The sequence below is a fragment of the Myotis nattereri genome (genome assembly GCF_964212035.1).
Source record: "Myotis nattereri genome assembly, chromosome: 16".
In the NCBI taxonomy this organism is placed as follows: domain Eukaryota; kingdom Metazoa; phylum Chordata; class Mammalia; order Chiroptera; family Vespertilionidae; genus Myotis; species Myotis nattereri.
In genome coordinates, this window is record NC_138091.1 from 24,787,376 (window position 1) to 24,812,688 (window position 25,313).

A 25,313-nucleotide genomic window follows, 5' to 3' on the forward strand; every position below is an offset into this window, starting at 1 on the left:
GCTGTGGAGAGCTCAGTATGTCGGGCTGGTCCCAGAGGCGGTTGCCATGTCAACTGCTGCAGGCCCGGCTGCCCAGACCACCCCAACCTTGAGTTTCAATAAATACAGTGTGAAGGGGTCTGGTTACCCACCAAGCTGGGGAGACCAAGACCTGGGGTGCTAGAAAGGGCATGTTACATTATCTGGGAACTCACATACATGCACTATTAAGCACACACACCTAAGATCATATGCACACACACAACCTCCCCCCCCCCCCCCCGACATCCTCACGTAACACACCCTCCTCACACAGACACGTACATACTATCTACACATTTTCTTCAGACACAGGACTGAGTGCACACACACATTCCTCAGATACACAGGAGGCAATGCACACATGTGCCCTTGTCTCATTGTCCGGCGTGGAGCCTGGGTGTCTCCTCCGACTTAGAGGAGTAGGAACGGCTTGGATCTTCCTGGTCTTGCCAGACTGTACCCCGGTCTAGGGGCCAGGCGCGGTGGCGTTCGCCAGGCAGTGGGTTGCGTTGGTTAAGGCCCAGGAGGGGAAGGTGTTCAGGTCGAAGATGGGGATGCTCCAGGTGTTGATGGCCAGCATGATGACCAGCACGCCCAAGATGTTGAGCAGGAATCCCGCCCGGACCTGGTTTGCAGAGAATCAGTGTGAGTGAGCAGGGCAGCTGCTGAGCTGGGCCAGCACCCACCCCTTCGGTGTCCACAGGTGCCCAGAAGCTGTCACTAGCAAAACTCGCCCTTGGGAAGTCCTCCCTTGCATCTAACCTGCAGCTCCAGGCAGTGTCCTGGCCTCTGGCTTTACTCCCAGGGCTAAGAGGGGAAAGGGAAGCTCCTCCAAGAGCTTCCCTGATCTTGGGCCTGGTTCCCTCTGAGTCCATCTCCCCGCGAGTGGCTGCTTGGCACCTTGGAATCTTCCCTAAATTCCTCACCCCTTTCTCATCCTCTCACATGGCTTGGGCCTGGCAGGGCCTAAAGATGCTCAAACTGGGGGTCATATGCCAACCTCCCTGCGCCCCCGACCCCAGACAAGGTCCATGCTCAGCTGAGAGTCTCAGGGGCTTCTTGCTACTTTGTAGTCCACCGAGATGGGAAGACGGAGCAGAAGGCGGTGCTGAGACATTGGGGCCCTGCCACTCACCATATCAGACACTTTGATTCCTCCAAAGGAGAAGGCGATGGCATTGGGCGGGGTGGCCACAGGCAGCATGAAGGCCAGGGAGGCGGCCAGAGTGCAAGGGAGCATGACATAGAGAGGGTTGAGGCAGATGGCCTTAGCCTGGAAGGGGAGGACAGTGGGCAGAGTTGATGGCAGTACCCATCCCAGAGGGAAAGGTGTGGCTCCCAATACTCCTGCTTCCCCCCTTTGAGGGACAACTCCCCCCCCCCCCCCAATACATACTCTGGGCATGAACCCACCACTTCTGCCAGAAGGTACTGGGTGACCTGGGAAGGGCCCCTTGACCTCTCTGGAGGGAATGACTGTGTGGCCCTGCCCTGTGGGGTGTGGTGAGGGGAGGGGCCCATAAAACGGATCTCAAAGGGGCCCTGGGTGTCATCAAAGGCTGTGGGAAGGGGCTGGGGACGCTCCGGGGAGCAATTTTATCCCATCACCTCAGGAATGACCAGAACAGGGGCTAGGGTGTGGAGGTGGGGGAGGCCACCAGTGAGCCCCATCAAGATACTCAAGGGGTGACGTCACCAGGGATGGGATGAGTCAGGGGCCTGGGGCCTTTGGGGCCCAAGGTAGCTGGAGAGCCCCGGGAAGCGTGGTCCCCTCCCAGCAATGAGAGGAGGCGCAGACAGGTCACTGTGACCCACGGGAGGGGCCCCTGAGTCGGGGTGGACAGGAGGGATGCCTGGAGGAGGCGTGTCTGCTGGGCCAACTCACCATGGAGGCCAGGATGGGCAGGAAGAGTGTGGTGGTGGCCACGTTGCTGGTGCACTCAGTGAAGATGGCAACCAGGAGGCAGAGGATACAGACAATGGCAGGAGGCGGCACGCTCTGCAGTGGGGTCAGCTTGTCCCCCAGCCACGCAGACAGGCCTGATTCCTGTGGGCAGAAGAGGCTGGTATGTGAGGGGGTGGCTGCCTGGGGTCCCGGAGTCCCCTGCTGAGGCTCTGGGAGAGTCACCTTCCTGTCCACACCTCTCTAGGTTCTTCCAAATCAAGAGCAGCTTGGGAGGGAAGAACCAGCCAGAACCAAGGGCCCCCTCTCCTGCTCTTGAAGAACAGTTGGGTGTGGGGAGAAGGGTCACATGAGGAGCTAAGGAAGGGGCCAAAGGGCCCTTGGGAAACCTGGGGCTTGGTGGGAGTCAAGACTTCTCCCGACCTCTCTCAGGAGGTCTCTGGCCAGCCTTCGCCCTCTCTCTGCCCTCTCTAGCCCAGGGCTCACGCAGCAGCTCGAGGAGGGAGAGTGGGGAAGGGTCAGAGGCTGGGAGGAGGCTGACAGGCGCGTGGGGACTGTCCACAGGGTCAGAAGAGCTCCGAGGTCTTGTCCTGCCCACTGTAATGCTAGATTGTGAGCCAATGCTGCCTACCCAGCACCCAGCACCCAGCACCCAGCACCCAGCACCCAGCACAGAGCTTGGCACAGTTGGTGAACGCTTGATGGGTGAACTAACCTTGGACTTGGGAGTCCCCAGCACCCATCCCTGACCCAGGGAAGCTGCCTCCTGTCTTTGCAGCGAATGAGCTTAGTGGGAACAGAGGCCCAGGTGTGCAAGTTCAGGGATTTCCCTCTCGGATGGAGGCTCTGAGAGTGATGCCCTTGTCTCCAGAGCCTGGCTGGGTGTGACTACAGCGCCCCCTGGTGGCTATAGCCCGCTAACCCTGTCAACCCGAAGCCAACTACTCTCAGGCGCTAAAGACATTACAGTGTATTCTCTGTCTGGAAGGGGTGAGGGGGTGGAGTGTGTATAGGGGGGTGGGGGTGGGGGGGTGGGGGTGGGGTGTCGTGGAGAACAGTCCCTGCCCACCAGAGAAATCTGCCTCCCCTTTGGCTTTGAGAACCCAGCTGGGGAAAGACCTCTGGCGTGTTTCTTCCGCCTCTCAGATGACACGCTAACGACGTGGCCACCAGGGGGCGCCGAAGCAGGGCTCCAGTCTCCCCTCTGAGGGACTGAAGCATGGCCCCTCTTTCCCTGCCACAGGGTCTCCCTGAAACAGGCTGGGGAAAGGGCAGGGGTTTCTCACCGCACTGCCCTTGGCCAGGGCAAAGCCACCACCCAGCAGGAAAACGATATTCCAGGGCATTTTCTCATTCACTGTCTTCCAGTTGAGGAGGGCAGGCGGGGCCTTCAGCTTCCCGGGTTTTTCTACTCCCCAGGCAGAAGAGGATGGGTTAGCGAGAGTCAACAGGCCCTTCCCTCTCTTCCACTTGGGGCCTCCTGTATGGGTTCCTATCAGAGCTTAATGCGTGCGGGAGGAGGACCCCAGGTTTGCAATATCCCAACTTTGTCCCTGACTCCCCGTGTCCTTGGTAAGTCACACCAACCTCTCAGGGCTTTGTCTAATCCTGCCAAATATGGTCTAAGAGGCACTTGTTACCCCGGAAGGCAGGGGCTGCCCGGAGGCCCTTCCCTGCCCCAGCCCAGGTGCTTACGTGGATTCGGAGTCAGCCCTGGGATCTTGGAAGGCACGATGAACATTATTATGCCCATGAAGATGGCCACTGTCCCGTCCGACACAATGCTACAGGTGGGGCAGGGAGGGCAGGCTTAGCGGCTCGGGGCTGCTCAGGGATGCAGGGTGGAGGAGGTGGTGGAGAGGAGTCCCACCCACCAACCGGCCAACCCCTTCTGGCAAGGGTCCCCTCCCCCACCCTCCAGTGTTACCTTCTGTTCTGCTCTTGGGGCCCTGCTCCCTCCCCTCCTCCTTTAGCTAGGGGAGCCCCTGCAGTATCCCCTCCCCCCGGGATGCTCACCTTTCTCCCTGGTTATTGGAAAAAGCCAGGTTGCCCCAACCAGGGAAGAAGCCTGGCTCCCGGGTGAACCAGAGGATGACCAGGAGGACAAAGAGGAAGGTGACAGCCATTTCGGCGAAGGTCATGGGGCCCAGCCGCCTGTGCTCCGTTTGGATGACTCGGACGGCTGCCTGCTGTTGACCTCGTGCCTCTTCGCCCATGCCGAAGTTCTTCCGGAAGCTGCAGGGAGAGGGGCAGGGCGGCTCCTGAGGGCCTTGCACCAGGCCGGCCAGGGAACAGGGGCCTCTGAGTGATGGAAAGGCTGAGGCTGCAGAGACCACCGCAGAGGTGTTACACTAAGGCCCTGACTCCACCCGTTTCTGGAAGAAGAGCAGAAGACTTGGGGGGAGGGGGTCCTGAGGAAGAGACAGGTTGGGGTTGGGGGCCCCCATGCTTGGCCCTGCTCCATTTGCCCCACTGACCCCGATCCCTCCAAGGCGTCTCTTGAGCCACGCCCTCCCTTGCCCAGAGTGAGGAGGACCCCATGCCTCCTTCTGGCTCTGACTCACTGCTCCCCTCCTCCAGCAGCTTTTCAGGAAATCCTCCCCTCCCTCTCCGACCAGTTTCTGGGCATCCTCTGCCAGCCTGAGCCCCACCCTGATCGTCCCCAGACGCACAAAGGGCTTTAGCCCATTTCTGTAGGCCGCTTACTTACCTCATGTTCACTTTTCACTTGGGCAAATCCCAATTCCCCTGTTGGATGATGACTTCTTCAAGGGCAAGGACCATGCTTCGCACATCTTTGAATCCCCCCTGGTGCCTGGCACTGTACTGGTCTCTTCGACTACCATCTTGCCTGTACCAGCCCCCAACCTCAATCCATCCTCCTCACACACGCCCACGTGATTTTTCCAAAGTATAGCAACCAGGCTTAAAAACTTCCAGTGGCTCCCCACTGCCTGGGCAGGAAGGGCAAATAACTCACACCACAGTACCACTCATATCACCACTCTTATCCTGTACTCATGGCAGGCATGACCAATCCATCACAGACTCTTCCTACTGAGCCCTAGCAAGGTCGCACGTGGTTTTCAGCTCAGAACTCTAATGACTACAAGTAACGGAGGGTTGTTAGTAAGAATAAAAACTATTTACTACTCGGCCTCAAGGGCAAGGTCCTAACTATATGGCACACAAAATCATCCAAAATCCTACCCTCGCTTATTCTCTAATTTCATCTCCAGATATTCCTTTTTTGTTCTTTAGGTTTCAACCACAGGGAACTAGAGTTCTCCCAAACGTTTCATGTTCTTTCTTGCCTCTGTGCTTTGGGACAAGGTGCCTGGGATGCCTTTACCCCATTCTCTACCTGGCTGACTTCTAGTTTTACAAGATTCAGCTCTGGCATCATCTCCTCCGGGGGCCTCTGGAACCCCCACTCACCTGGGCTGTGCTCCCACTGCACCTGGGCTTCCCTATGTCACGGCCCCCCCATACCATCACCCATCAGAGGGTGAGCTCCAAGGACAGGGACTGTGCCTTATGTCTGTTAGTATCTCCAGTGCCTAGCACAGGGCTAGGAATCCAGTTGGGGTGCAACACATTCCCAGTGCGTTCTCCTCAAGCACTTGCCAAAGGACTGTGGAGTGTTGTTGTGGAATGGGACCTGGCCTGGGCGTCAGACCTGGTTTTCTGTCCCCGCACTGACAAACCTAGTTGTGCACCTCTTACCTCAAACCTCAGTTTGCTCATCTGCTAAATGATAATAATACTCTTGGTCCAGTAATTACCTCACATGGGGGAGGGGGGCTGCAAAGTGCACGGAGGGGCCTTGGGAGGGAGAGGCCTTTTCACTGGGGTGGTGATTTTGTCATTTCCACAATGGCGATCTGGGTACCCAGGGGATAAGGGCAGGGGCTTGGGCCTCTCTCACCCATTCTGCCACTTACTTGAACCCCAGGAAGAGGAACTGAAGCCACACCCAGGCAAGCAGCAGCAAGATGATCATGGCGGGGAAGGCAAAACCGAACCAGGAGGCAAAATTCACCACATTGGCATTTTTGGAGATACTGAAGGGGGGAGGCAGGTTGCTGAGTGACGTTGCCTGGCGACCACCAGGCCCCATCCCCCGCCTCCCCCCCCAGTGAGAGTGCAGACGCCCCATCTGTCAGTCACTCACATGTTGACCTGGGCTTGCAGCACCAGGTTGGGTGTGGTACCAGTCAGTGTGGCGATGCCCCCGATGCTGGCCGAGTAGCACACGCACAGGCTCATGCCCTGGGAAAAGCGGAGCTGTTCCTGGGTCCTCTGTGCCTTTGGCTCCAAAGGACCAGGTGGGACAGGGTGGACCTGCCCGTTATCTGGGAACAAGGGAGAGCTCAGGTTGGAGAGGGGGTGCAGGGCAGCTCCGGAGATCATGGCTGGAGCGCCCCGGTCCCTGGGGTGCAGACGGGGTGCCTAGTCAGTGAGCAGCCCCCATTCCTGGGAGCAGAGGCCGTCTCTAGGCCTGCAAGTGCTCAGCACCCCCGGAGTCTCAGGTTAGGATGACCTCAGACACCATCTGGCCCAACCTCTCTCTCTCTCTCGGGAAACTGAGGCATAGAAAAGGGCACAGGATCATCAAAGCCACACAGGAAGAATGGACCCTGAACCCCTCGTGGCCCACCCAGGCTCCAGCTCTCTGCTTGCAGGGTGACCTGGAATCTTGGTTTTCCCAGGACTGGTGGGGGGTTCCCAGCACATGGGAGAATCCCAGGAAAACCAGGAGGAGTTGTCCACAGCGCTTCTTGCCTCCCTCTTTCCCTAAAAGACCCAAGACGACCAGCCCTGGGAAGGGATGTCCCTCAGACCCCCCTGCGTGCCCCCCCTCCCCCCAAGAGTGGAAGGGTTGGAGCAAGGTGCAGCCTCCTCGTTCTCACCAAGTGTGGTCGCTTCCTTCTGGGGGCTTGTTTCCTGGAGTTCGAAGGTTTGGTTGTCACTGCCCTTCTCGGCGTCCTTGTCCGCGGGCGCCTTGTGCAGCTGCTCCAGGACAGCGTGTGCGATGGGCACCATCATGGCCGTGGTGGCCGTGTTGCTGATCCACATGGACAGGAAGGCTGTGACCATCATGAAGCCCAGCATCAGCCTAGGAACGGACAGACAGACACACTCGTGCTCCAGGGCCCCAGCAGGGATTGGGTGCCCAGAAGGCCACTGGCCTTGGTTTCTCCTGCCCTGGTTTGTGGGAACTCACAGAGCAGGCCGCACCCCGATGATGAGGAGCACGCGGAGGGCGATGCGCTTGTGCAGATTCCAATGCTCCACAGCAATGGCCACCAGCAGCCCCCCGATGAACAGGATGTTGGTGTCGTTAAAGTACTCGATGCAGACCTGGTAGGCAGGGACAGCTGAGAGGCAGGAAGACCCTGGGGTCTCCTGTGCCCCTGGGCTTCCGGGGTGCAGTCACTGACATCCCCACAAACAGAAGTTGGTTCCTGGGCTCTTGGAACCAAATGGAAATGGTCTTTGGATTCCGAGTTATTTAATATTAACCAGGTTCCTCTCTTCCTGCCAGACTCCTTCATTCTCCCCTCGGGAGTGACTGGGAGGCAGATAATCCAGCCTGATCCCACTCGTGTTTACAGCCATGGACCGGGAGATGATAATTTAGCGTCGCTTCTAGAAACTAGAGCAGTGGTTCTTGGAACTTGCTAGAAATGAAATGCTTAGGCCCTGCCCCAGATCTATTGAATCAGAAACTCTTGGGTGGGCCCTATGTTTTCACCAGCCCTCCAGTTTAAGGGCACTCAAGTTTAAGGGCCACTGAACGAGAGGAATCAAGCTCTTCAGCTGGACTCCAAGGCCCCTCTGTCACCAGGCCTTTCCACCTCCCTGGCTTAAGCCTCATCACTCCCCCTTTGAATTAACTCTCAACACCAGCCCCACACTTGGCACTTCTAGAATGTCCTCCCCCTTGCCTTCTAGCTGACTCCTCCCTCAGTGCTCTCTGACCTGCAGAGCAGAGACGGGGTGCCTCTGCTGTGGGCCCTGCCTATGGTGAGGCCTCCTGGGCCGGGAGCATCCTAGAGTACACCCCTCCCTCCCCCGGAACCCTTCTTCCTGTGGACGGGGGAGGCTTACCTCCTCGGCATCCATGATGCCCATCATGGGGAACAGGATGAGGGGGAAGAGGGCGGTGACAGCCAGGGGCAGGGCCTCGAAACACCAGAAGAGCGCCATGATGATGATGGCGTAGGCACAGTAGGCTTCCTGTGGGTGGGAGGAGAGGGGCAGAGTTTTTGAAGGGGGCAGGCCTGGATCCCAAAGTTGTCACCTCCTGCCCCCGGAGAAGACAGGCCATTTGTAAGGGTGTAGAGAGAGCCCGTGAAACCCACAGTCACTGATTTTTGAGCCCAAAGTCCCATTTCAAAATGGAAATAGAAACCAAAGCAAGGCACTCATCACTTTGACCTTGGGGAGGGGCTGGAGAGGCCCCACCCAGCCCAGGGGACTGTGGAGGCTCAGGGGAGGATCCCTAGATGAGATAGGGGCTGCCAGCCTGGTGCCTGGACAGTGGTACCCAGGCTTTATCAGAGCCTGGGAGAACGTATTTGTTTGTATGATGATTTAATTAGCATTTGTTCCCATTGCATTCGGATCCTTGGAGCTCAAGACCCAGCAGACTTAAGAGCAAATCTACTCTTGTTTCTGTTTGTTTGTTTGGTTAATCCTCACCCAAGGAGAGTTTTAGGGAGAGTGGGAGAGAGAGGGAAAGACAGAGAGAAACACCAATGTGAGAGAAACACATCGATTGGTTGCTTCCTGCACAAGCCCTGACCTGGGCCCCAGGCCAGGGAGGAGCCTGCAATCAAGGTACGTGCATTTGACCAGAATCGAGCCCAGGACCCTTTGCTCTGCAGAGTGATGCTCTATCCACTGAGCCAAACTGGCTAGGGTGAGCAAATCTATTCTGAATAAACGAATCATTGGAGAGTTTGGGGAATGGCTGAGCGTTTCCTTCCTAGCTATCCTGGCATGATCACTGCACTGCACAGCTCTAGGAGACGCCATTCACGTTTTATAGAACATATGAGAGGTCCTCCTATCCCTGCTTTGTGCAGGGAATTGTGGGGTAAACCCTGAGTCATAAGAGTGACTCTTTGGGTACCAGAGGCTCTCCTTTCTGTGACAAGGCCTCCAAGTCTAGAGAGGCCTGGCCTCAGGCCTGGAGCAAGAATGGAAGTCAGTCAACCCCTAATATCAGAGCCATCCCCCCCGCACCTCCCCCCTCCGCAACACACACACACTCATTGACAGAGCCCCTTTGCAGGGCTGGCAGGGAAGGCGGGGGAATCATTAGCCAGAAGGAAGCCTGCGGAAGCGGGGTGCAGAGAACGGTGCCCACATCCCAGCCTCCTCAGGGGCACCTGCCAATTCTTTGTTTGCCAAAGGGAAGGGAGTGTATGCTGGGGCTAGGGGGCCTCTCCTCTCTTTCCTGTCTCAGTTGCCCTGCCCTCATGTTTTCTCCACCTGCTACAGGCTGCGCTCACCCCTTTGTACCTCATGCCCTAGTACCCTGAAGCTTGGGCGTGTGGTGGGCGCCGGGAGGAAGAAGAAGCTGCGATGTATGGAGCAGTTTTTAGGAGCTGGTTGTTTTATGTTGTTGCATAAACTCAAACAGCCGTTAGGGTGGGTGTGGTGGTCCCCGTTAGAGATGAGCTTGAGAGGGCAAGTGGCTTGCTCAGGGCGCAGAGCCAGGGAGTGGCAGAGGCAGCACGGGACCCAGGCCAGGTGCCCGGACTGTGTAGCTCCAAGAGTTCTCCCATCGTCTACATACTTGGCGCTCCCGGAGAGGTACCACACTCGGCCCTGCTGGAGAGCCACGCCTGTCGGTCTGATGCCAGGCTCGGTTTCTTTCCAATAAACCGCCCCCACCCCTCCTTACCCCAGACAAGGACTCCTGGGCTCCAGGGGTGGGGCCACCTTGACCCTTGACCAGAGACCCGCTCCTCCCCCAGCAGGAGGCTGATTCTGCTGAAGCTGCAGTTTTCTCGACCATTTTTTCATCTGCAAAGATTGTCCTGGCCAGTTACTCATCCTCCCCTGGGGCTAAGGGCAGGCCAGCCCCTCTGGTCCCTGGCGACCCCAAGGAGGGGGGCTGGGGCGGACCATCACTGCCGAATCAGAAGAAAGCTCTGCTAATCGCGACAGCAGAAGAACGCAGAGGACTACTTTGTGCCAAACACTGTGCTGTGCTTCAGGTGTGTTGTTGCTAATCCTTTGATTTTTTAGAGAGAGAGAGAGAAACTAATAGTATGGAGAGGGAGAGACAGAAGCATCGATGTGAGAGAGACACATCAATTGGCTGCCTCCCGCACACGTCTGACCAGGGCCGGGGAGAGGCCTGCAACCGCGGTACATGCCCTTGACCAGAATCGAACCCACCCGGGACCCTTCAGTCCACAAGCCGCAGCTCTATCCACTGAGCCAAACCAGCTAGGGCGCTTGCGATGTTTTTTAAGCGCATTTAGTTGCTCTGTGAGGTAATGGCTATTGTTCCCATTTCACAGATAACAAACACATGCACAAATACATTAAGTAAATGTCTCAAAGTCACACAAGTAAGTGGAGAAGCCAGGCCATCTGGTTCTTGAGCCCCAGCTTTTACCTTCTACCCTTGATTCCTTGCATTTGAGGGGTGACCCCAGCTTCAGGCTTGCTGTGGCCACTGGGGTGCATCGGGCCCTATGTACGGTGGGACCTGCCGTTTCCTGTTGCCTGGCTCTGGGCAAGTTCCCTCACTTCTGAGAACCCATTTCTGCGCTTCAAAGGGAGCTGTTCATAGTCAAACCAGCCCCTGTGAGCTCCGGTGTGTTCAATCTATGGCTCCCTAACCCCATTACAACATCTCTGTGTCCCTCTCCATGTCTGTCTATCTGTCTCTGGACCAAAACCCAAAACTGGTTTCACAGTTCCATCCAGGAGCCTTCCTTGGCCAGGGGGCTGTGGCTCCGGGTCCCCCTCCTACCTTCCTGGGGAGTCTGTCCAGCTGTTGCCTCAGGACTTGCTGACCTGTCCCTCCTGGTTCATGGGGTTCTCCACTGGGGCGTGCAATTCCAAAAATCCGTCAAGTCCAATCAGAAAACAATTTCACTTTTCTGCTAACATCTAACTGAGTTTGTGAACTTAGGCAACAAAACTATACAACTGTGAAAGGCGCGATCGGTGATTTCGTCCCAGATGTTTGACTGTGGCTGTTAGCTACAGATACCCACACAAATCAGTTGCCACAGTTATCTCAAAGTGGCGTTGACATCCATCACTACTTTGAAATTATGGTACTTATGACACCAACACTAGGTCTTACTCCATGCATTCATGAAGAAGCACCTAAATTTCTGAATTGCAATGAATTATTTTCATATTGTGATAACTGGATTTCAAAAGCATTGCTTTCCTTTGTAACCCTGCGCATTTTTATTTTGTGCATTTCAGAGCAATCTTCTGAGAAGGGCCCACAGTTGTCTCCAGACAACCAAAGGCAGTCATGGCTCAGAAATGGGTTAGAATCCCCAAGGAGAGAGAAAGAAAATAATTACCTCGTACTAACCCCTGTGGTCTCACTGAATCACCTTGGGAGTTCTCTAAACTTCCAGGACCACCCTTATGTCAGAGGGCGCAGGGGTTTCTGCAAGTCCCAGCAATGCAGAGGTGAGGTGGAGGCGAGCTAGAGTGGAGGTTACAGTGTCCTGCAGAGCACAGGGGGTGCTTTACATACATTTTCTCTAATTTCATTTTTATTTTATTTTATTTTTTTAAAATATATTTTATTGATTTTTTACAGAGAGGAAGGGAGAGAGATAGAGAGTTAGAAACATCGATGGGAGAGAAACATCGACCAGCTGCCTCCTGCACATCCCCCACTGGGGATATGCCCGCAACCCAGGTACATGCCCTTGACCGGAATCGAACCCGGGACCCCTCAGTCCGCAGGCCGACGCTCTATCCACTGAGCCAAACCGGTCTCGGCTCTAATTTCATTTAAAAAAAAATATTTTTATTGATTTCAGAGAGGAAGGGAGAGGGAGAGAGATAGAAACATCAATGATGAGAGAGAACCATTGATTGGCTGCCTCCTGCACACCCTCTACTGGGGATCGAGCCTGCAACCCGGGCATGTGTCCTTGACTAGAATAGAACCTGGGACCCTTCAGTCCAGAGGCCGACGCTCTATCCACTGAGCCAAACCAGCTAGGGCTCATGTCACTCTCACATCTCCATGAGGCAGTGGTTCTCGTTACTCATTGAGAAGTGAGGAAACTGAGACTCAGGGAGTCCAGCACTACCTTGTGGACGTTTACTGGTTGAACCTTGGAGCACTTGGGTTTGAGGTCAGGGAGCTGTTTGTGTGCTGAGCCAGGTGCCAGCCCCTTGGGTACCCACCGAGGAGAGTGCCCTGGGGATCCTTTTCCCTGGGTCCCACGTGTGTCCTATGTCAAGGTCACTATCCACACCTTAGAAGTGAGAACGTAGGGATCAAACCTGTTCATCAGACACTCATTCAATAAACACCAGCCCCCCTAGGCCTCCAATCCTGCTGGGTCAATGCCTCGGATGCTCCCCTTTACTCTTCTCCAGCTCTGGGCCACCAGCCTGGTCCAAGCCTCACCAGGATCCCAGCAGTAGCCTCCTGTTCACCCCCTAGTTTCCCCTCTGGCCCTTGACATCTTCTCCTGCTGTGGTCAGAGTGATCTCGAGGCGCAAATCTGTTTAATCCACTGTCAACCTCCCACCCAACATGCACACGCTCACCTCGAAGCAGCTCACATCCCTTCAGGGTTTCCTGCTGCCCTGAGGAGAAGTTCTGCCTCTCCTCCTTGTTCTTCCTGCTGCAGCCACACTGGCCCTCTCCCAGCTCCTCAAATGCTTCACTCTCCCTGTAGCCACAGGGCCTTGGCACATACTTTCTGCTCTTCCCGCCCATCTTTGCCCAGCTGATGTCTACTCGGTGTTGAAATCTCAAATATTTCTTTTGCGGGAAGCCTCTATGGCTTCCAGGCTGGGGTATAGTCACCATATTTTTACACCCTAAGCCCCTGTACGTCCTCTGCCTAGCACTCATCACCGTCTGTAATGAAACATTTAGTTTCATGAATTTCTGGATTACTGTCAATCTTTGTCCTCAGATCATACTCTCCAGGGAGCAGCGTCCACATCTGCTTCTGCTCCCCCAGGAGGGTGTCTGGCATCCAGTTGGAGTTGACACTCCGAATGAATGAGTGTTGGACGCTAGAGGTACAGACATGAGTCAGGCCCAGCCCTGGCCCTCGGGGAGTCTGAGTGTGAGCTGGCCCATCGGGCTGCCCTGCAAAGCCAACAGGGGACAGAAGAAATAAACCCTCCCGCCCAGCATACACACCCTGACCTCAAAGCCGTTTGTACCCCTTCAGAGTTTCCCGCTGAACGTTTAGTTTCACGAACTTCTTGATTACTGTCAAGAAATGTCTACTCAGCCCTAACTGGTTTGGCTCAGTGGATAGAGCATCAGCCTGCAGACTGAAGGGTCCCAGGTTCGATTCCAGTCAAGGGCATGTACGTTGGTTGCGGGCACAACCCCAGTAGGGGGTGTGCAAGAGGCAGCTGATCAATGTTTCCAACTCTCTATCCTTCTCCCTTCCTCTCTGTACAAAATCAATAAAAATATTTAAAAAAAAATAAAAGAAAGAAAGAAATGTCTACTCAGAGGGCTGGCGGCTGGCTTCTTTTGCAAAGGGAAACACAGGTCAGAGTTCAGAAAACCTGCGTGCCCAAAACCAGCTTTACTGCTGTGTGTCCTTGGGCAGGTTACATAACTCCTCTCAGCTTTTTTTTTTTGGATAAACGACACTGAGCATTCCCAGCTGCACACTGTATCTCTTTTATGAGGTTTCCTTATCAACAAACCAGAGGAACACCCACTCGCTGGGCTATTATAAGGATGAGGGATGTGAACGGGCAGCTACACGCTGTAAAGGCCTGTGAATGGCAGTGAGCAGGTGGCAGGGTTGGCGCTGGGACAGAAAAGTGTTCTTGGGCTTCTGGGAAATCAGGGTGAATGCAAGAGGTACGCATGAAGATGAAGGTGCCAGGGAATCCAGGGCAGACTCTGGACCCTAGGTGTGGGCCAGGTGTGGAATATGCGGGCATTGCGGCCTTTACCCGTTACGGGGACAGAGCGATCTGTGGCTGTTGGGCAGCAGCAAATATGCCCACAGTCTCAGAGGTGTCACAACTTATTTCTCCTGGTGATTGAAGGTTAACCTGGGGGTGGGGATGGGCTAGCACAGAGCAGGCCACTCCCTCTGCCCCTCTGCCCCTGGCAAGTAGGGATGCTGCTGGCAGCAAGCACTTCTGGGTCTAGGGAGTGAGGCGAGGCATTGGGTGGCAGCCTGCCAAGCATCCTTGCAAAGGAGAGACCAGAGAGTGAGATCGTAGGAGAAGGGGCCCCTTCCCTGAGCCTCCCTCCTTCTAGGCTGAGGAAGGCTTCCAGAGAGGAGACACTGAGGGGTACTGAGGGATGAATAGGAGTTTAGTGGGTGGGGGAAAGGTGTTGGGGTGAGGAAGGAAGCAAAAAGGGAACAGAACGAGGCATAAAGGATCAAGATGAATTCTCGGAAGGGCATAATGCCTGGGAAGATCCTTGCCTGCCCTGGGAGGGATCAAGGACTTTATCAAGAAGATGGGGTGGAAAAGGGAGGTCCTGAAGGGCTTTAAGCAGAGGGAGTGACATGGTGGGGGTAGTGTTTCTATTAAAAGATTAAACTGATGCTACCATATGTGATCTAAAAAATATGTGTACAAATATATATATATATATAATCCTAGAATCATGTTTTTAAAGGCATTAAGTAAAATGCATACTGCCCTGGCCAGCGTGGCTCATTTGGTTTGAGTGCTGTCCCGTGCACCGAAAAGTTGTAGGTTCGATCCTGGTTGGGGCGCCTACGGGAGACAACCGATCAGTGTTTCTCTCCCTCTCCCTTTCTATCTCTAAAAAACAAATTTAAAAAATAAATAAAACACATAGGATTATAAAGAAAACCAACTATCTTGAAATACAGTGATTAAAATATGAAAAAGTGGGTAAGATCGTGATAGATGCGACTTTTTCCTCGTTAATAAGACCAGCACTGGCTAACAGCAATTGCGAAGTCAGGATGAACATACACAATATTTCAAGGTACTGGCAACAGCTCTAGTGTGATGTAAAAATATGTGTGATTTCTACTTTGCTGGTGGCAAAGTCAAAACTGTCCTTACACTATTGCGGTGTGTCGTCTACATTCATAACAGAAGCAAATGCTACCTTTCCTTTAGCGGTATGGACAATGAGATGTCATTTTTGCCATCCAAGTCCACAGATAGCTTGAGTTGTGCCCACAGACCCCCATGGGTGCGAAGTCCCTGCTCTGGAGCACAGACACCATGCTGGTCGCCGGGACTGCCCTCAGGAAGGGCATTGGGCAGAGGTGGGAGGGGGCCTCTCCACTTCACTGTTTGTGTGTTTTGAATTTAGCATGATGTGCATGTATCACTAAATCAATCAATCATGAAAATAAGGAGTTCACACCTGCTAAGCGTGGCAGATGGATCAGAAGACACAGGCTGGAGGCAGGGAGGCCACAGGAGGTAGTGCTAGGGGTCCAGGGGGGAGATGACAGGGCCTCAGAGCAGGTCATGGCAATGGAGGTGGAGAAAGAGGATGGACGCTAGAGATGTTAGGAGGTGGAAGACAAAGGGTTTGGGTGGTGGCTGATGAGTCGGGTAGGAGGAATGGAGGAGGATACTCCCAGGGGCCTGTCTTGGGCGTCCGAATGACAGTGACCACAACGAGAGAAGCCAGGCTGAAGAGACTTGCGGGGGGAGGTACAGAGTGGGCTAGGGGTGTGTGGTACCCTTCCTAGGAATAACAGGCCCATGCCAAATGCCTAAAACTGCTGGGAGACTGATATACAAAGGGAACAATGGCCAGTCCACATATAAAATTGCAACCTCTGCAGGAACCAGCCCAGGCAGCCGAACCACAGCCTCGATAGCAGCTGGCCCCAGTCAGGACTGGCTCAATGACCACCAGCTTCCCTCATTTTTTTTTTTTTTTACTTTTTTTTTTAAATTAAATCTTTATTGTTCAGGTTATTACAGTTGTTCCTCTTTTTTTCCCCCCCATAGCTCTCCTCCACCCAGTTCCCACCCCACCCTCTGCCCTTACCCCTCCCTCTGTCCTCATCCATAGGTGTATGATTTTTGTCCAGTTATCTTCTTGCACCCCCACACCCCTTTCCCCCCAAGAATTGCCAGTCCACTCCCTTTCTATACCCCTGGTTCTATTATATTCACCAGTTTACTCTGTTCATCAGATTTTTTATTCACTTGATTTTCATTTTTATTTATTTATTTTTAATTAAATCTTTATTGTTCAGATTATTACAGTTGTTCCTCTTTTCCCCCCTATAGCTCCCCTCCACCCAGTTCCCACCCCACTCTCCGCCCTCACTCCCCACCCACTGTCCTCACCATAGGTGCACGATTTTTGTCCAGTCTCTTCCCGCATCCCCCACACCCCTTTCCCCCCCAAGAATAGTCAGTCCACTCCCTTTCTATGCCCCTGATTCTATTATAATCAACCAGTTTATTCTGTTCATCAGATTATTTATTCACTAGATTTTTAGATTTACTTGTTGATAGATGTGTATTTGTTGTTCATAGTTTGAATCTTTATCTTTTTCTTCTTCTTTCTCTTCTTAAAGGATACCTTTCAGCATTTCATATAATACTGGTTTGGTGGTGATTGAACTCCTTTAGCTTTTTCTTATCTGTAAAGCTCTTTATCTGACCTTCAATTCTGAATGATAGCTTTGCTGGATAAAGTAATCTTGGTTGTAGGTTCTTGCTATTCATCACTTTGAATATTTCTTGCCACTCCCTTCTGGCCTGCATAGTTTCTGTTGAGAAATCAGCTGACAGTCGTATGGGTACTCTCTTATAGGTAACTGACTGTTTTTCTCTTGCTGCTTTTAAGATTCTCTCTTTGTCTTTTGCTCTTGGCATTTTAATTATGATGTGTCTTGGTGTGGTCCTCTTTGGATTCCTTTTGTTTGGGGTTCTCTGCGATTCCTAGACTTGTAAGTCTATTTCTTTCATCAGGTAGGGGAAGTTTTCTGTCATTATTTCTTCAAATAGGTTTTCAATATCTTGTGCTCTCTCTTCTTCTGGCACCCCTATAATTCGGATGTTGGTGCACTTGAAGTTGTCCCAGAGGCTCCTTACACTATCTTCATATTTTTGGATTCTTTTTTTTTTTTGCTTTTCTGGTTGAGTATTTTTTGCTTCTTTGTATTTCAAATCTTTGACTTGATTCTTGCAATCCTCTTGTCTGCTGTTGGATCTCTGTATATTATTCTTTATTTCAGTCAGTGTATGCTTAATTTCTAGTTGGTCTTTTTTCATATCCTCCAGGGTCTCACTAAATTTATTGGTGGTTTCTAGAAAATTCTTGAAAAACCTTATAACCGTGGTTTTGAACTCTATATCCAGTCGTTTGCTTTCCTCCATTTCTGTCATTTGTGACCTGTTTCTTTGTCTCCACATTTTTTATGCTTTCCTGTGTTGGTAGAGTGGCTTTGTGTGCTAGGTGTCCTGTAGGGCCCAGTGGCTCAGCCTTCCCAATTACCTGAGGTGGACACTCTCGGTGCACCCCTTTGTGGGCTTTGTACACAATTTTGTTGTAGTTAAGCCTTGATTGTTGTAGTTATCACTGAGAGGAATTGACCTCCAGGCCAATTGGCTGTGAGAATCAGCTGTGTCTACAGTGGGAGAACTTCTGTGCTGAAGACACCCTTTTGGGGCAACACTTGCTTCACTGGGGCTTTGGTGCTCACTGAGTCTGCCCCCTGAGTGTGTCCCTTATGGATCTGAGGAGTTGTAATCTGGATGTTCCCACTCTGACCACTGGGTACACTGGCTCTTGGATCTAAGGAGGTGCTAATTTAGCCTCTACCTGAGGCTACCCAGCAGGAGCTACGAAGAGATATGCAGATTCCCCTTCCTTGTTTGGGGTTTGGAGGTGCCCAAATGAGGCCCAACTGTGAAGCAATGCAAGCTGCTGTGGGGCCTTGGGCCTTCTCTTGGAAGTTCTGGGTCTGTCTGGCCCAGCTGCAATTTGTTAGGTAATTTTCAGGTTGCAAAGGGCCAGGGCATTCATATGCAAAGGCCTCTGCCGCAGCCTGGGTGGGGTGGGGTCTCAGGGAATCAACAGGGTGGAGCAAGCAGCTATGGCTGATCCTCAGCCCTGCCCTAAGGGGCCCCGAGTCTCAATGTCCCGGTAATCGGTAATCGCTGCAAGCACCTCTGAGAGAAAGCCGCCCTCGAGTTCCGAGTTCTGCCAGACAGTCCAGTTTCTCCCTGTATGAGTCTGGGTCCCCAGAGACTCACCCGGAACCGGAGTTCAGAGCAGTCAGGGGCTTGTGACTGCCTCCCGATTCAGAAAGACAGCCGTGTCCTCAGTTGCCAGCCCTTGCAGCGTCCGCCTCCGTACTGCTGCACTTTACTTCCATACCTCCTCTGAGTCTCAGTGTGCGTTTCTCTTTTCTTTTAGTTGTAGGATTTCCACTCAGCCATCCTTCCTGTAGTTCTGGATGATGTCCGTTTTGTCTTTTAGTTGTATTTTTGAATTTGTTGTGGGAGGCAGCAATTTCTGGTGTTTACCTATGCTGCCATCTTGGTTTCTCCAGCTTCCCTCATTTTTGCCCTCCACTCTCTACCCCGACTTCCAACTCAGGGCCAACCAGTGAAAGCCAAATATGCTCCCCTAACCAATTATATAGGATGCCCTGCTTCTAGTTAGCAGCACCCCCCCCCCCCCCCCGCCCCGCTTTCCCCTGCCAATGCCTCTAATCAGGGAACACCTGGGGCCTTCCCCTTTTCCATCCCAAAGTGTCCCCAGCCCCTGCCTGCCTTTGAGACTCTGCCAAAAGCAAGTGATGGTGGCTGGCTCACTTCCTATTCTTTGCCTGATCTCATTCGGGTTGTCTTGTCTATCCCTGCACCTTAATGTTTATGAATTTGTTGCATCATCTTCTGCTCTAAGAGGCCAAAGGGAAACAATGGGTTTCTGAGGGTCAGAGAAAACAGAAGTGGGGAGAGTCCCGACCTCATAGTTTGAGCTGGCGCCAGGCCTGCCTATGTCCACTAAAGAGCCAAACAGCAGGCAGGAGTGATGACGAGTGAAGCGTTCCCACCCTCCTCCATGCGTTTGAGCCTCACGACAGCCCTGCGCCTCCCTGCTGGATTACATCCAGAAAACTGTACAGTTGCAGATTCTTCCTGGCCTTCACTTAGCAGGTGCCAAAAAGCTTGCACACCATTTGGTAATCTGGGGACAAAGTTCAAGTTGGGGAACCTTTTCTCTCTATTCCAGGGATTCCCCTGGCCCTGGAAGCCGACTTCTTCTAATTCTACTCCCATGTACCCCAGAAGCCAGAAGATTCAACTGTGCAGAGTCCCAGTGCTGCTCGGGGTCACATTTAGGGACCACACCTCACCCTTCTGGTGGGAGTGACGAGAGACACCCGCCTTCTGTTTCATAGGAATCACCGAGGCCCACAGTGGCTTGTTTGAACAAAAGAAGTCATCGATGGCCGGAGCCGGTTTGGCTCAGTGGATGGAGCGTCGGCCTGTGGACTGAAAGGTCCCAGGTTCGATTCCGGTCAAGGGCATGTACCTGGGTTGCGGGCACATCCCCAGTGGGAGATGTGCGGGAGGCAGCTGATCGATGTTTCTCTCTCATCAATGTTTCTAACTCTCTGTCTCTCTCCCTTCCTCTCTGTAAAAAAATCAATAAAATATGTTTTAAAAAAAAAAAAAAGAAGTCATCGATGGAAAAGAAGTCAGGCATCTGCACAGGGCCTGAGACTAATTGTATATTCCAGGGGCTAGACATTCAGACAAGAGGCCAAGGGCACAGGGAGTCGTCCTAGTGCCAGATGCTCTCTGCATTCAGGTTATCGCATTTCATCCTGACACTAGGCCCTTCGGGGTGAGAGGCTTGGATAAGGTCACACGGCTGTACATGCTACCGAGTGGATTTCGACCCACAGCTGCCTGGCTCCCAAATCCCTGCCTTGTTCCCTGGACTCTGCCTTCTCAACCAAGAGCCAGGAAGTTTCTAAAGATAGCGGCAGGTCCCAGAAGTGAGGTCCAAATTCCTCATACAGTCTTCATGCCCACAGTGAATTACCTGAGTCCTGAGTCTATCTCTGGGGTTCAGGAATAGCTTGCAGGAAGGGCATTTTAGTTACACAGGTTTCTAAGTGTATGTGGGCGGGCACACATACTGGTCTTAGGAGTACAGGTGATTCAGATTGAGGAATTCCACCTATTGTTCTCACCGTAAATACAATATAGATTTTAGCTAAGCTCTGTCCTGGCAGACACTGTGCCACTGGGAGACTGTTCCTAGGCCCCCTTGGGTCCTGGGAGGCATTTGTATTTTTAAAAATGTATATTTTATTGATTATTTACAGAGAGGAAAGGAGAGAGATAGAGAGTTAGAAACATCGACGAGAGAGAAACATCGATCAGCTGCCTCCCGCACACCCCCCACTGGGGATGTGTCCACAACCAAGGCACGTGCCCTTGACTGGAATCGAATCCGGGACCCTTCAGTCCGCAGGCCGACGCTCTATCCACTGAGCCAAACCAGTCAGGGCACATTTGTATTTTTTATTTGAATTTAGCTGATTGATCCCTGAGCAAATATTTACCCTTCATGCGTAAAACTCTCACTCCTTCCCCTAGCCTTGGAAGGCTGCCATAGGCTGACCTCTTCCCACCTCTCTAACCTGAACTTAAGCCATCTTCTCCTCACTGAGGCCCCATCCCACAGGAGCCCTGTTTATCCCTCCACCTTCCAAGTTCAGCCCTGGCCTCAGGCCTTGGCACATGTGTTCGGCCTGGACAGCTTTTTGCCCAGAGCAGTGCTTGGCTGGCTTTTCCTTGCCATTCTGGTCCTAATGTAAATATCACCACCCAGGAGGCCTTCCTGGACCATCCCATCTACAGCAGTCCCTCCAGAAGCCACAGTCACTGCCTGCTGCATGGTTTTCACAGCATGGACAGTGTATGCTTTCTGTGTGTCTCTCCACCCACACCCCCCAAACCTAAACAGTGCCTGTCACACAGTATGTGTTCCTTAGGAAGTAAATGAATGGATGGATGAATGAATGAATGAATGGATGGATGGATGAATGAATGAATGGATGGATGGATGAATGAATGGATGGATGGATGGATGTAAGGTTTCTGGCAGACTGATGATGCTTCTTCACTCTGCTTGTAGGGTTGGGAGAGTAGTGAGAAGGCCTCAGGCCCCACGGTCCCCCATCTGCTGGGGACCACCAGATGGCGAGCATTTCAAGGATTCTGTAGCTATTCTGTTAACACACCTACTAGTTCCAGCCCCTACACCTTGTTCCTGCAGTCCCTTCACCTGGCCTTCCCTCTATAGATGCCCCTGACTGTTGGAAACTCACTCAGTCTTCAAGGCCCCAGTTCAAATGTCACCTGCCTTGATTCTCCCGCGTCTCAGTTGGAAGGCTCTCTCCTCTGAGCCCCTGCAGCCTCTGGCTGTACCTCTGTGTAACCACATGCTCCTCTACACTGAGAGCAACTGCAGAAGGTCTGTGTTCCTTTCTGGTAGCCTGCAGCACAGAGCGGGAGCTCAACAGGCATCCAGGCTGATCAACAGAGGAAGGTTTGGCTGACAGCTGGATGGACATGAGGGTAGATGGCTCAGGACGTGAGTCACAGCAGGGCCATCACCCTGCATCCCTGGACAGTCTCAGAGACCCCAATATCAGGTTCCAGTCCAGGCTGTGCCTTTTTCTAGCTGGGACTTTAGGCAAATCACGTTACTACTCTGGGCCCAAATTTGCATGTCTGTAAAATGGAACTAATAGTAGTAACTTCACAGTAACTCAGAGGTTATTTTGAGAAATAAAAGGATTAGTGCTTTGAGAAATAAATGGCACAATGACTAGCATATAAAAAACCCCTCAAAAGATACCAACTATTATTATATGGACACAAGTCTGAGACTAGTGTGGAACTCCTTCCCGTGCCAGAGGCCAGGGGCATGGAGGTAAGCTTGGGCCTCACCACAGAGAGCAGGGGTGCAGCAGGAATTCAGGACAGGGCCCTCTTTGTCCACATTCATTCATTCATTCATTCGATAGTTACTTGTTGAGCACCTAGTATGTGCCAGGCACTGGGGATTCTGTATGGAAAAAGACAAAGTCCCTGTCCTCATGAAGCCTGCATTCTAGTGTAGGAAGTCAGAGAATAAATAAAAAAATAAGCAAATGCATCATTTCAGACAGTGAAAGTCCTGTAAGTAAAATCACAGCACTTTGTAATAAAGAGTGACTGGGTGTGGTCCCAGAAGGCTTTCCTGAGGAGGTGGATTTAAGCTGAAACCTAAGGAATGAGAAGGGGGCATCTGAGAGAAGAACATTCCAGGCAGGGAGATGAGCAAGTTGAGGAGCAGAGAGAAAGCTGGTGGGGCTGGCGCAGAGTGGACAGGAGGTAGGGCATCGGGCATGGGGACCAAGAGGTCTGCAGGGGTGGAGCCCAGGGACTAGGGGCTGCCATAGGAGGTTTGGATGTTAAGTTTGATGGGATGCCTGTAAGCGGTTGTAAGCAGGGTAGTGATGACCTTATGTTTTGAAAAGACCCGGCGGTGGAGTGAAGAATGGTCTTGGGAGGGGTAAGGATAGGTGAGAAACGATGGTGACCCAAACGACAGAGAAGGCAGTGGGAAGTGATCGCATTCAAAGTATTTTTGAGTCCACAGGACCTGCTGGTGCATGTGGCAAGGACAGAAAGCGAGGAACCAGGAATGGCTTCAAGGTAGATGTTTGACTCTATATTGATGAGTAAGACTGCAGGATGAGCCAAGTGGGAAAGATGGGGCACGAGGGCTTTGTGTTGGACGTGTAAAGCGTGTGCTGCTCAAGAGAGAATATTCAGGTGCAAGTGCCTAGTGTGGGTTGGGTAACACAAGTTTCGAGGTTAGGGCTGGGGTTACAGGTTGGGGCATCGTCAGCATGAAGTCGCTTTTTAAAGCAGGACACAGCGAGAGATCACCTGGGGGAGAGAATGTGAATAGGGAGGGGGAGCCAGGAGAACCAGGAGAAGGTGTCACCAAAGGCAAAAGAGGAGAGCATTGCAAAGAGGGGTGCCCAGCTGTGACAACTGCTGCTGGGGGGTGGAGGAGGGCGAGCATGGACAGGGCTTTGGTGCCGTGGAAGCTGATGGGACCCTGACAAGAGCTCTCTGGGTGGGTAGTCCTGGAGACTGGAGCTGTCTGAGGGGAGACCTGTGCCCTGCAGACAGTCTCTGAGGCCTTCTCTGTGAGAGAGGGAAGACATATGTGGAGGGAGGCATATGTGGAGGGGATGTGGGGCCCAACGAGGGTTTGCTTGTTTTTTGTTCTTTTAAAAATATATTTTTAAATTGATTTCAGAGAGGAAGGGAGAGGGAACATAGAAACGTCAATGATGAGAGAGAAGCATTGATTGGCTACCTCCTGCAGGCCCCACACTAGGAATCAAGTCCACAACCCAGGTAGGTGCCCTGACCGGGAATCGAATCACAACCTTCTGATTCATAGGTCGACGCTCAACCACTGAGCCACGCCGGCCGGAGGTTTGCTTGTTTTTTAAGATGTGAGATATTACAGCACGTGTGTATGCTAATGGGAGAGATCAGGCAGAGAAGGGGAACTCGAGGTAGGAGGGAGAAAGGGTAGTTACATGAGCAAAGTCCTTGAGGAGCTGGCCTCCCTAGATAGGACTGGGACAGTTAGGACAGGGAGGCAGCAGGGCTGAGTGCAGCACAAGGAAGGCAGAGGCTCCTGCCTCGTTGCACTCCCACCAGGAAGCCTGGCTTCTAGCACTGACCCAGGCTTTCCTGTGTGACCCTGGGCAAGTTACCGAATCTTTCTGGGCTGTGCTTTCCTGGGGGTAAAGCGAGAATCCCAGTGCCTGTCTGTCCTCTCTCCCGGGGTTCGCACACGTGGCCCAGCCTGTCTGAAAACCCATCTGACGGATTCCCAGTACAGAGATGCCACTGACTTTGGCCTGAGACCAAGGTCATCTCAAAGGTCAGCCAAGCCTTGTCGCTTAGTAAGTGTCAGGGGCTCAGGGGTTGTGCCCTTTTATCCCCAGTCTCTCACCCCTTTGGAACAGCAGGAATAAAAAGCCTGCCTCGCCCAGCTGCCGTGGCTCAGTGGTTGAGCATCCACAGATGAACCAGGAAGTCACAGTTCGATTCCTGGTCAGGGCACATGCCCGGGTTGCAGGCTCGATCCCCGGTAGGGGGTGCGCAGGAGGCAGCCAATCAATGATTCCCTCTCATCATGGATGTTCTATCCCTGCCTCAACGTCCCTATCTGTGACAAAAAGGAAGCCAGTGGCTCAGTGGGCAGTCCTGGGGCTGTTGTCTCAGCCTCCAGGAGGCAGTGGGTAGAGAGAAGATAACACAGGCTTTGGATCTAGATCACACCCCAGCTCTGCCACTTTTTAATTGTGTGACCTGCCAGAGGGAAAGATTCACTGTGACGCTTGAGTTCTAGGCCCTTGTCCCCAAGCGCTGTGCTAATTTTAGGTTTATAATTCTGTGTTCTTTTACTTATAAGAGCCCCCCACCCCCCCCCCCCAAGTGCATAATATCTGGGGTAGGGGGAGGCAGGGAGCAGTGGCACCTCCCCCTCCACCCAGAGTGTCTATGATGCCCATTGGCAAGGCCCCACCCCTCCTCCTCAGCAGACTTAGCCCTTAGGATCACAGGTGAGTACCTTCTCTCTCTGTTTATGTTCTTAATGGAACACACTGCCTGAGGCCAGCTTCATCCCATGCCCTTTCCATCCCCTCCAGCAGCTAATCCTGCTCATTAGCCACTAAGCTTAGTCCAGGGCAGTGTGGGCACATAGTAGGCAGACAAGCCCATCTGCTTCCACTTGCATCTCTCTTACTGAACTGGCTTCCTGGCTCCCAAGGGAGTAGATGCCAAATGCACCTAAGCAATTCACCTTGGGCCCGTACTCCTGGGTGCCAAGCAAAAGCCCCCTTTGACCTTTTAACCCTCATCCCTTGGGAGGACCAGGAGATTATAGCTTCACTTCCAGGCTAGGAGCGTCAGTAGGTTATGCTGGTCTTAAGGATCCCCAGCCCTGGCCCAAACAGTCCCTCTCCTGCCCCCAAGAACCCCAAGTCCTTACCTTGGTGGGGATGAGGAGGGGCAGAGGCAACAGGATAATGGGCAGGAGGTATACAAACAGGTAGAAGCGATAGGCCCACAGGCCCTGCCAGCAGGTGGCCAT

General features: G+C 52.9%; 1 protein-coding gene across 1 annotated transcript; it reads right to left on the minus strand.

Annotated features, from left to right (window-relative positions):
* Positions 1–487: 487 nt before the first annotated feature.
* Positions 488–25,313, minus strand: SLC13A2 (solute carrier family 13 member 2; the record flags this gene model as incomplete). The annotated part of the gene is made up of 12 exons (XM_081108941.1): positions 488–646; positions 1,157–1,294; positions 1,907–2,068; positions 3,211–3,332; positions 3,620–3,708; positions 3,941–4,159; positions 5,869–5,988; positions 6,099–6,279; positions 6,838–7,043; positions 7,152–7,288; positions 8,039–8,167; positions 25,212–25,313. The coding sequence occupies 12 exons, from the start codon at positions 25,311–25,313 to the stop codon at positions 488–490; spliced, it is 1,764 nt and encodes a 587-aa protein (XP_080965067.1).